Source organism: Talpa occidentalis, unplaced genomic scaffold (genome assembly GCF_014898055.3).
Source record: "Talpa occidentalis isolate TD23 unplaced genomic scaffold, MPIMG_talOcc4v2.1 talOcc4.5, whole genome shotgun sequence".
Classification (NCBI taxonomy): Eukaryota; Metazoa; Chordata; class Mammalia; order Eulipotyphla; family Talpidae; genus Talpa; species Talpa occidentalis.
Genome location: NW_023604861.1, coordinates 82,185,273 through 82,196,805, shown reverse-complemented (window position 1 = coordinate 82,196,805; position 11,533 = coordinate 82,185,273). Strand labels below are relative to the sequence as shown.

The window sequence follows — 11,533 nt, the reverse complement described above, 5'->3', positions numbered from 1 at the left end:
TTTAAAATGCTCAAAACCCAGGCTCCGCCACCTGATCTACTGAGGTCCTACTCTCCAGAGGAGCTAGAGACTCCCTGTTTAACAAAGTCCAGATGATTCTTATGAGCAGAAAGGTTTGGGAAATAACACTGATGGATACTGAGTTAAACTTTGGAGATGGCATAAATGTAATACTTACACCACAACAATTAGAACCTTGTATTTTCTCATGACTCACTGGGTTTTACTTTTGTTAAGCAATGATAATGGCAAAATATCTGATTCAAAATCACTCTTGCTCAGATGGTATTTTTTGCCAGTGAATTTCCATCAGGAACCAGGAGGGGAAAAAAGAGATGGTGGTCTTTCACAGCTCAGTTTTAAGTTTCTCATATAAGTCCTCTTGGTCAATCATGCCTGTGTGCCCATTCCAGCGATGATAGGCAAGAAGAGCGGCATTGTGGGCTGCAATGGCACTCATCTCCATGGCACTTGCTGCACACTCTATGCCATTAAGGTAATAAAGTCGATCATGGAGTATGATGGAGGGGCATTTCTGTGGAGGCTTATAGCGAGGATATGCAAGCCATGGCTGCTTCACAGCAAAATCATAGGACAAAAAGAGCTTTAAAATCTGTTTCTTAGTAAGAGTTTCTTGGGAAAAGATCTTCCAAACAGAGGTCCCATCTGTTGATGGTTGAGGATTATCATTTTTTCTTACTGAGGGTGCAATTCCCATACTATTAATGAACAAATCTGAATTATCAGTGGTTAAGATTGTTGTGAGATCAAGCTTATCTAAGGCTCTAGAGCTAAAGAGAGATGCATTCAACTCCCCCTTAACGAAAGTTGCCACTATATGTTGGTAGTATTGATGGAATTCCTCAATTGGAGGCTCAAAGTTGAGAAAAGTTATATTGGACATTTTTCGATTCAATGGAGTGGCCACCACGACAATATCATAGAAGTCTGAACGGGTCTCAGATCCAGTTTGGTAAACCACTTCATACATCTTTGTGGGATCTCCTAGAGGTAAGGAAGGAAGCATATATTCCTTTAGTGTTTCTACCATACTGCATTTTATACCTTCTAAAAATAATTCTATACCCTCTTGGTTTTCTATACTTCTAAGAAATTCAAGAAGTTGAATCCCTTAATATAATCATCCCTTGTATTGTATTACATTGAGGCTACTTCCTATTTGGAGTGCAATAAAACCTTGTCAATAAGTACAAAATAAGAATTTTTTTTTTTGAGGATGAGATGATTTTCCAAATTCAAGGAGTCATGCCACTGTACTTGAGCACTTAGGAGAATATTTCTACTTGACATAACAAATACAATTTAAAATTCCATCAACTGGAACTGTGTGAGATGCAGGAAGAGAGGTTTTGTTTTTCCCCCAAGCAACTATATTCTACAGGAAAAATTAGGAACAATAAAATGGAAGTCCAAGCTCACCTGTATTTTTGGTCCTTGTCTTCTCCTCTATGTACATTACTGAGCCAGTTATGAGAATGCTTTTGGAAGCCTGAAGGAGCCCTGAGCAAACAAGTTTATTGCCACCTTCTACTGCCCAAAGGCCAGAATCAGCACCAGCCATTGACACTGCCCCTGTCAGTGGTAGGGAAAAAATGGATTTTAATTCTAACTCTATGAGAGGCACTCTACCCAATAAAGCTAGTTCTGCTCCAAATGTCTCCAGACACTGCCTAATAGCCCTAGGAGTGAGCAAATCACCCATCCCCAAGAATCATTCAATTAACATCCTCCCCATAAAATTGCACATCAACACATACACAATTTTGGCAACAATGTGTTTCTTTTCTGAGGTTTCAGAAAGAAAGGAAGTCTTCTCCAAAGCATATCTAAAGTCAAGACCCACCATAATGACAAGTCCCACTGTGAACCAAATGTCCATTACTGTTTCAAGCCTTGGCTTACCCACAAAGCCATTGATGTTCATGCTTTGGCCATAATTAACTCTCATGACAGGAGTAACAATTTCATCGAGGAATTTCTCAGAGAAGCCTGCTTTCTGCAAGGTTTCAAGAAGTGTCCGGTTAAGCATTCCAAGGAATTCATCCCCTCCTAGAGAATGTAGTAACTTTTCTACACTACTGAAGGCATAGTCATGAGATTGGTAGCGGTAGATCCTGTTGAAAAGAAGAGAACTGCCATTAAATACCAAGAAAGAAGGGAAACAGCAAACTGACTTTCGCATTTCCTTCTGATGAGTTCCTCCCTACCACATTAGGCGGATTTCAGTCACCATCCTCCCTAAGTCTCCCGGAAGTTTTTGGACTCCTATTCCTTCTGTCTCTTCTGGAAACTCACTATCCTTTGTACATAGTTTTCTGCATTAACATGGTTCTTGGGAGTGTCTTTAAAGAAATGTGTATGTCTTTTCATTCACTTGTATCTTCCAACAGCACTTAGACATGTCTAAAATTAAATTTTATCTTTCCACCAGGAGTGGTCCTCTCCATCTATTTCCCCCCAGACCCCATCCTGACTACTCTTATCCTACATGTCATCCTCAGTTCATTTCATTTAAAATTTAAACATTTTTACTTCTCTTTTCTGCTTCTCCTACCCAAGAGAATTTTGTCGAGCTTTCGAACAACTCTCTTGTTCTATTCTTATGTTTCTGATCTTAAGTCAGAAATTTATATTCAAACTATTCAAATGAATAATTGAGCTACCTGCTTCTAGGTTTTTTTTTTCTTTAAAACTTTTGTGAAGGGGCCTTCCTGGTGGCACGGTGATTAAAGTCTCAGTGCTATCAAGCTATCACCAGCCACTGCAGCATGAGTTCAATCCCCAGCCAGGAAGCTAACCAACATGGCGCAGCAGACCTCTCCTGTCTGGCCCGCTGCTCCCCTCAGCAGTGTATCTCAGTAGATCTGCCTGTTCTGCTCCTCACTCTGTCTCTGGTAAATCCTCTCACCCCTCAGTCCCCACAACTCTAGTCCACACCCCTGCTCTTGTATGCATAAATAAAAATAAATATTTTTTAAAAATTTATGAATCTCTCAGAAGCCCTATAATATCTTTTTTAAAAAAGATTTATTTATTTATACAAGAACTGGGGTACGGGCCAGATGCACGGGAGGGTGAAAGGATTCACCAGAGACAGAGCGAGGAACAGAACAGGCAGACTGACGAAATACACTGCTGAGGGGAGCAGCGGGCGCGAAAGGAGAGGTCTGCTGGGCCATGTGGGACCCTCGCCAGCCGCCCAGATCGAACCAGCGCTGCGGAGGCTGCGGACAGCTTCATAGCGCTGTGTTCAACCGCCTGCACAACCAGGGGAGGCCCCCTAAAATATCTTTTGTCATTCATTCACTTATTTTAGAAAACCTTTACTGCTGCTTACTAAATAAAGTCCTATCATTAAAAATAATCATGGACTTTAAAGTCAAACTCATCAAGTCTATCTCCTGTGCTCTAATTGCAGATAAACAAAGTAGAAGTAAAAACAACTCTCTAAGTCAAATAGTAAGTGGAAGGCTCAAGCACAAATGGGATTTTCTGCCCTCAAACTCAAACACCCTCACATACACACACACCTGACCCATTCACGGTCTCTATGCTCTGCATATTGAGACCAGATTACTATATAAAACAAAGAAGAAACAAGCACCAAAGAAAGATTTCTATGACTGACCATGAGAGTTTTTATATAAACTTTCTACTCAACATATACTTTAAGTTTCTAGAGAGCAAAGAACAACGTGACACCCATTTTAGTATTATCTTCTAATAGTGTAGTATATAATTTCTTTTTAAATTATATTGTATAGTACTTAATATTTATACATTTACTTACTCATCCATCCATTCAACAAATATTTATGGAGCATCAACTTTCAGTGGGAAACTATTTTGGGTGCTAAGGATGCAGAGGTCAACACAACAGTGGGGAAAAAATCCCAATTCTAACGGAACTTATGTTCTAGCTGGGGGAAACAAGATAATAAAAATAAATGCAAGTGACTTATATAACAGATTAGAGGATAAGTATTAAGGAGAAAAATAAATCAAAAATGAGTTTGGGAAAGCTTGGAGTTGGCAAGGTTGCAATTCTACATAAGATGGTCCAAAAAATAAGTAGTCTAGGAAAGCATGGCTGAGAAGGGGGCATCTGGGCAAAGACCTGAAGACAAAGATGCAAGCTATGTAGTATGGGAGACTGGGCACCCTCCCACTCTCCTGAATATATCAGCTGAGGTGCAAAGCATCCATGAGGTCAGTGCAGTTGAAGAAGAGATCCAGTTGATGGGCCTCCCTGGTGGCGCAGGAGTTAAAGACACAGCACTATCAAGCTGTCACCAGCCACTGTAGCACAAGTCTGACTTTGATCCCTGGCCAGCCAGGGAACTAACCCACATGGCGCAAATGAACTCTCCTGTCTCGCCCACTGCTCCCCTCAGCAGTGTATTTCAATAGATCCATCTGTTCTGCTCCCCGCTGTCTCTAGTGAATCCTCTCTCTCATACACACACACACCTGCATCTCTGGCCTACACCCCAGCTCCTGTATGTATAAATAAATAAATCTTTAAAAAAAAGAGAGAGATCCAGTAGAACAGGAAGCACTACAGAAAAAGTAAGGTGGGGAGGGTCTATGAAGCACTTTCAGAATGGTGAGGTAAGGATGTCAGAAAATCTGCTTCTACACAAAAGCAATAAATATACCTGTAGTGCCCTCCCTGGTGGGGTAAGGGGTTGAGCACAGCACTACGAAGCTAACCACAGCCTCTGCCTCCCATATCTGTAAATAGAAGTTAAAACAGTACCTAACAGTACCTCCCTGCAGGCCAGGGAGCTACCCCCATGGCACAGCACACCTCTCCTGTCTTGCCCGCTGCTCCCCTCAGCAATGCATTTCAGTCAGTCTGCCTGTTCTGTCGTCACTCTGTCTCTGGTGACTTCTCTCACCCCCCACATCTCTGGCCTGTCCGCCAGTTCTTGTATACGTAAATAAACAAATCTTTTAAAAAATAAAATAAATATACCTGCAAAAACTGTCTAACGGAGGCAAATGCCTTGAGTGGACACACAGATACAGCTATCGCCCCAGTTCAGCAGTGTTTCACCACTATAACTAGCACATGCTGGCTGAACACCAGCTTCCTCTCTTGTCTCATGGGGCAGATCATGAGATCTCTTATCTCAAAATAAGATTTGTAGGTTCCTGATTTATTGAAAGAAACAGAAAATGTACAGCACATGCCCTTTATTTTAAAAGATTTATTTTTATTTATTTATACAAGCACTGGGTAGAGTCAGAAGCGCGGGAGGGTGAGAGAATTCACCAGAGCCAGAGCGGGGAACAGAACAGGCAGAAGGACCGAAGTACACTGCTGAGGGGAGCAGCGGGCAGCAGGAGAGGTCTGCGCGCCATGTGGGACCCTCCTCCGGTGGCCGGGGAGCAGCCGGGGATCGAACCGGCACTGCAGAGGCTGCGGGCAGCTTCACAACCCAGCGCTCAACCGCTGCGCCACCTGGGAGGCCCCAAGCACATGCCCTTTAAACATCACGGTCAGTACCATACAGTCAACTATCAAAGTTAGACCAGGGCCTCCCTGGTGGCGCAACCAGTTAAGACGCAACCTATGAAGCTGTCCGCAGCCTCTGCGGCATAAGTTCAATCCCTGGCCTGGGAGCTACCCACATGGTGCAGCTACCCTAACTCACCCACTGCTCCCCTCAGCAGAGTACTTCAGTCAATCTGCCTGCTCTGCTCCCCCACTCTGTCTCTGGTGAATCCTCTCACCCCCCACACTTCTGGCCTGTGCCCCAGCGTATGCATAAATAAATAAATCTTTAAAAAAAAAAAAAAAGTTAGACCAGAGGTGGGGCAGTTATCCTATGAAGTTTGGGAATTTTCTTCTAAAATTAAAAATTGCATAATTTATGGTTCCCCTCACTGGGCCCTGTCACAGTTCTATAATACCTTGAATTCATGTCAAAAGTTATTTCTTAATTGCTCAAGTCACAATTTCCTGATAAGAAAATTGATACAGACAGGGCTGCATCTGATTTCATCTGAACTTGATTTTCCTGCTGAGCATTGAGCCACATGCCACCCACCTTCTCTCAAAAGTGACTAGCTGACTCTATACAAATTCTATATATTTTCTTAGTTATTGGTTTATTGCTTGCCTCCCTCCTAGAAGGTATATTGTTTGAGAGCAGGTTATATGGTCTCAAGACCTAGACTAGTGCCTCTCACAGAATAGGCATTCAATATTTGGTGAATGAATCAATGAATGAATGAACAAATGAATGAATGACTACTTAAAAACAATATGCACTGTAGCTTGACTTAATGTACCCAGAAGGAAAGGCAAACATCACCCCAGAATGATGTTTGAAAAGAAAGAAATCCCTAACTATCAGAACTTACAGAACACAGAGACTGCCTGAATTGGGGGGGGGGTCACGGTCTATGTCTCCCATTTTTTATTGTGGATGAAGGGAGGGTTGGCTGTATGACCAAGAATAGCTGCATAAGGCAGTGCTGACAGAAGCTAATACAAAGACTGCCTGGTGCAGCCTCACAGGGGACGGAGTTCTAGGAACTGAGGAACTGAGGAGTGCAAGGGAAGAGGCGCCCTTTAGTTACAGAAACTACAGTATATTATCCTGAGCAACTCATATTGGCCTTGTTCGGTGCTAGGTCAAACGACATGGAAGTTTACCCATTTATCAATTACTTTATTTTATTATGTTTGACACTGTCATAGTGATAAAATACCACTAGCATTTACGAGCTGAATTTCTCCAGCATCTAAAATTGTAAACCAGAGCCTCCCTAGTGGCGCAAGGGGTTAAGCACTGCACTATGAAGCTATCCGCAGCCTCTGCAGCACAAGTTTGATCCCTGGCTGGCCAGGGAGCAACACACATGGCACAGCAGACCTCTCCTGTCTCACCCACTGCTCCTCTCAGCAGTGTATTTCAGTCAATCTGCCTGTTCTGCTCCCCGCTCTGTCTCTGGTGAATCCTCTCACCTCCCACACCTCTGGCCTAGTACCCCAGTTCTTGTATGCATAAATAAACAAATCTTAAAAAAAAAAAAAGGAAAGAAAGAAGAAGAAGAAAAAGAGGCACCTGTATACTCACTACCCAAGACAGTACTGGAATTTATCTCTATTCCAATTGGTGGGGTACAGAACCGAAGCTCTACTTCAGCCTGCTGGCTCCCAGAAACATCATGTCACAATCAAAGTTCGTTTAAGTTTTTTAATCCTTTTTTTTTTTTTTTAATTTTATAGAGGCATGTTTATTTATTTATTTGTTTGTTTGTTTTTTGTTTATACAAGCACTGGGTAGAGTCAGAAGCGCGGGAGGGTGAGAGAATTCACCAGAGCCAGAGCGGGGAGCAGAGCAGGCAGAAGGACCGAAGTACACTGCTGAGGGGAGCAGCGGGCGGCAGGAGAGGTCTGCGCGCCATGTGGGACCCTCCTCCGGTGGCTGGGGAGCAGCCGGGGATCGAACCAGCGCCGCGGAGGCCTCGGGCAGGTTCGCAACCCAGCGCTCAACGGCTGCGCCACCGGGGAGGCCCAGTTTTTTAATCCTTTCTCAAGCTTTTAGACATTACCTCATTCATCTACACAATACCAGCACAGTACTGAGATTAAGAGTGAGGGCTCTGGAGGCAGACTGCCTGGGCAGGAACTCCAACTGTACCCAGTTCTTGCACACTTGAAACCTCTCTGCCTCTGCCTCCCATATCTGTACACAGAAGTTAATAACAGTACCTACCAGAGAGTGTTGTCATAACAATTCCAGGAGTTAATATTTGTAGCACATTTAAAAGAGTGGCTGGCAAAACTAAATAAGCATTTGCAAATGACATGTTCAGAAGCAAAAATAAACTACTCTTTTAATTTCCAAGTGGCTAAGTGTTATGTCTATTTTATGCAAAACATCTTGCCTAGCATCTTTAAACAGGTCTTGCAGTTACCTAGAGAAATGTTTCCAAGAAACATTAATTCCTAAAGATCATCTAACTAAAAGATCTTAGGTTAAATGAAAAGGAAAAAAAAATTACCTCATAAATTTGTCTAACACATCCTCTACCCACATGTGCATACGGAGGGGTTGAAATCCATATTGCCAAATAAGTTTAATAATGTTAATTATAAACCAGGAGCTCTCCTGAAACACCAAAGTCTCTCCATTATACACTCCCATTAGGCCACCAGAGCTCTGAAGAGTTGAAAGACCTGCAAAAAACAGAGAAAAAGTAGCTAAGTCAGTGGTTTCTGTGCTGATCAAATGAAAGAAGGTCTCTGAAGCTATCCCAGACATTCAGAAGTGAGTGAGTTCTGGGCTTCCCCTAGTTCTCAGGAGACATATTAAATGAGCTCTATCTTTAGAACAGTGTGTGATATAATTACACTATACACTCTCCACATTGTCCAAAAGCAGAGTATCTAAAAGATGGGTCACGTGATCATGCAGATATATCAAAATTGGACTGGCTATTTTTAAAACAAAAAGTCAAAGGAAAAACTAGAGTACCAACTGAACAGAACTTAAAAACAGAAGTGTCAGACATCACTCTTTGCTGCACAAATTGTCCCTGGCAAACGAATGTCCTCAAGGAGGAAAGGAAAATCCAGGAAGCATCCACAGGGGATGAAGAAGACAGCGCAAGAAAAAGGAGGCCTCCCCATTTCTATACAGATCCTGTTTTGCAGAACTGGTATTTCAGATAACTGGAAAGTGGACAAAATGACACCATCTTCCCCAAGGAAAGGACCTGCAGAGGCCTGCCAGACAACCCCCATAACCTGTCCAGCTCTGCTGGGAGAGAAGCAGTCAGTTATCCCAGGTCGTAGGCACATGTCTGTGCCTATAGTTGTATGACTAAGCCAGACAATTCAGGTTTCTCGGCCTCCTTTCCCCAACTATAAAATGAGCACACTAGGTTTCTGCTAACGTAAACTACCCTTCACCAGGAACCCAGAGATTTAAGAACTAACAATTGTAACCAACCCTACCCCAAGCCCTCCCATGGTTGTAATTCCAGATAACTGAAGATACAGATAACTAGTGTCCCATTACAGGAGAGTGGCTCCTAAGGCAGTACCAATCGCTAGAGGAAAGTGAGGAAAAGCTCTCTGTAAAAGACAATTAACAAGGCAGAAAGTTTCACTTCCCTATCTAATAAAAATATCCATGGATGGTTACACACAAATCTGCTTAGCTCTAAGGACAAACAACATACCCAGATCTTTGACAAAACGCTTCATGTGCAGATTTAAAGGATGGATGACAGAACCTCCTGCTTCATATTCTTCCCCCAGCACAGACAAGGTGGCTAGACGGCCCCCCACCTCTCCTCGTTCAAACAGGTGAATTGTCACATCTTTCCCAAATTTCTGCCGCAGATAATAGGCTGCTGAGGTGCCACCAATTCCAGCTCCAATAATGGCTGTGGAAGAAATAAAAAGATCTCTCTTACCAAGCCCTGTGAGTTCTGCTTTGTTTCCAAAGGTCACTTACCAATAATAGATGTTACTTAAGGTTACTGTCAACAACTTAACCAAGCCCGAGGAGGAAGAGGCAAGTGACAGTTGCTGCTAAGACACAACTCTCTCTGGACAGACATTGCCTCCAGACAAAAGTGGTATTAAATTACATTACAAATTGACATCAATTACTTTTTTCTTTTTCTTTTTTTTTTTTTTTGCCACATGCCCAAAAATTCTCTGTTCTTTGCCAAAGCACCACTGGGCCTACGCATCCTTCTTTGTGCCTAAAGCATGGAAACAGAGGAGGTGGGCCTTTCCAGCACGCATTTAAATAAAGTGGCCGCCATTTTTGTCTGGATTTGTTCTGTCTCATTAATGTAGCTAAGTTACTGGTCCTGGAGAGCACAGCTTTAAGGGAAATAAAAAACAAAGCAAAACAAAAGAGGCAGCAAAAAAAAGCCAAGAAGACTGCAACTGCAAGGAAAGTAGATTCTTTTGGCTATGCAGTCGTCCTAAACAGAGCAATTGTGCAAGCCACAATTGTGCAAGCCTCAGAAAGCAGGCCGACCTGAGAAAACCAGAGCGGGGGTTGGGGGTTCCAGCCTTTCCAGGGAAGCAGAACGGTTCAGCTTGTTTGCACTGCCGCGTACTGGGCTCGTGTGCGCCTGTCATCTGCAGAGCAGAGGCAGCCCGGCCCCCTCCACGGCGACCAGAGCCCTGGCCTTCCAAAAGGGCAGCAAGGGAAGGCGGCGAAGGGACCTCGGCCTCCCTGAAACCATAGGCCTGCGAGATCCAGGCTTACAGGGACGTTTAACGCCAGCCCCCTACCCACCCGGGTCTCCCCTCCACTGCCTATTCCTCAAGTGAACGCATCTCCACCGCCAGCCCTCGGCAGCGAAACCCGCGGGGCGAACCGGGAACAGCGCGACCTACACGAGGGCCGGTCCCGCGCGGCCTGGCGGGCGTCGCGGCTGCGGGGCCTGGTGCCCAACCCCGCAGCCGCCCGGCTCGGGGCGCGCTACCGCACCCCCTCCCGCGCCGCCCCCTTCTCGCCTACCGATCTTATCTGGCGGGGCCCGCCGCTCGGCGCTCCCGAGGCACCCCCAGCAGCAAAGCAGCAGCCACAGCCCCAGAAGCGACGACACCATCTCCCCGGCGGTGCGCCCCATGGCTCCCCCAGCTCAGCAGACGGCCAGGAGCGCCCCAGTGCCGGCCAGCCGCTGCGCATCTGCGCGCTCCGCCCACCCCGCCCCGCCCCGCCCCCGGCCGACCTGGCTCTCCCGGCCCCGCCCAGGTCCGACCCGCCGCGCTGGGCCCTAGCACCCCCGGTCCTCTGGACCGTCCTCGAGCTCGCAGCCCAGGGGCACTCGGTCCCCCACATCCGCCACGCCACGGCCCTCCACAGCCCACCCTGCTTCAGGAAGACACCAAAGGTAGCGGAGGAGGCTCACCCCAACTCTCCTTCCTTCTCATCTATTCTGATGAAGCACTTTATTTACTAGTGCCCTCTCAAAGAATGCACGTAGCTAGTTGTCAGAAAGAGACCTGTGGAGTAACACTTACTGAGTGACAACGTTGGGTTAGGCACCAGATGAAAGGGTCAGTGGTGCTACGTGCAAGAAAAATGAGGGAGACAGGGAATGGAGTGGTTCATGGTGAATGAAGTAGAAAAGTTGTGACAAACATGAAGAAAAGCTATGTATCTATGTCATACGATGGGACATCGCGCAGGTATTAAAAAGAACTTAAACTCTCTAACTCCCGTCTAGTATTGTTAAGTGAGAAAAACAGGTTGCTGAGTAATAGGTATTATATGATTCCATTTCTGTAATTAAAACATCATAAACCAAAAGAAAAGAAAAACTAGTATGTGAACTTGAAGAATGTATGGAAGAAGGAAAGTAAGTTGGATAGAAAGAAAAGTTGAAACAAAAACAAAGAAAATAATCCAGTCAAAAAATGGGCAGAAGAGCTAAAAAGAAACTTCTCCAAAGAGGAAATGCAAATGGCCAACAGGCATATGAAAAAATGTTCAATGTCACTTGCAATCGGGGAAATGCA

General features: G+C 44.7%; 1 protein-coding gene across 1 annotated transcript; it reads right to left on the bottom strand.

Annotated features, from left to right (window-relative positions):
• Positions 1–208: 208 nt before the first annotated feature.
• Positions 209–10,683, bottom strand: PCYOX1 (prenylcysteine oxidase 1). Its single transcript, XM_037527569.1, has 6 exons — positions 10,530–10,683; positions 9,226–9,432; positions 8,044–8,218; positions 1,924–2,135; positions 1,441–1,593; positions 209–1,005 (listed from the first exon to the last, which is right to left on the bottom strand). The coding sequence occupies exons 1-6, from the start codon at positions 10,639–10,641 to the stop codon at positions 347–349; spliced, it is 1,518 nt and encodes a 505-aa protein (XP_037383466.1). The 5' UTR covers positions 10,642–10,683; the 3' UTR covers positions 209–346.
• Positions 10,684–11,533: the final 850 nt, after the last annotated feature.

Excerpts from the sequence above, each read along its gene's own strand:
- PCYOX1 (XM_037527569.1), bottom strand. The coding sequence starts at position 10,641 with ATGGGGCGCACCGCCGGGGAGATGGTGTCGTCGCTTCTGGGGCTGTGG. Across the intron at positions 9,433-10,529 it reads GGCCCCGCCAGATAAGATCG|CCATTATTGGAGCTGGAATT; the intron begins GTAGGCGAGAAG and ends TTTCTTCCACAG. Across the intron at positions 8,219-9,225 it reads GCGTTTTGTCAAAGATCTGG|GTCTTTCAACTCTTCAGAGC; the intron begins GTATGTTGTTTG and ends TGTTTTTTGCAG.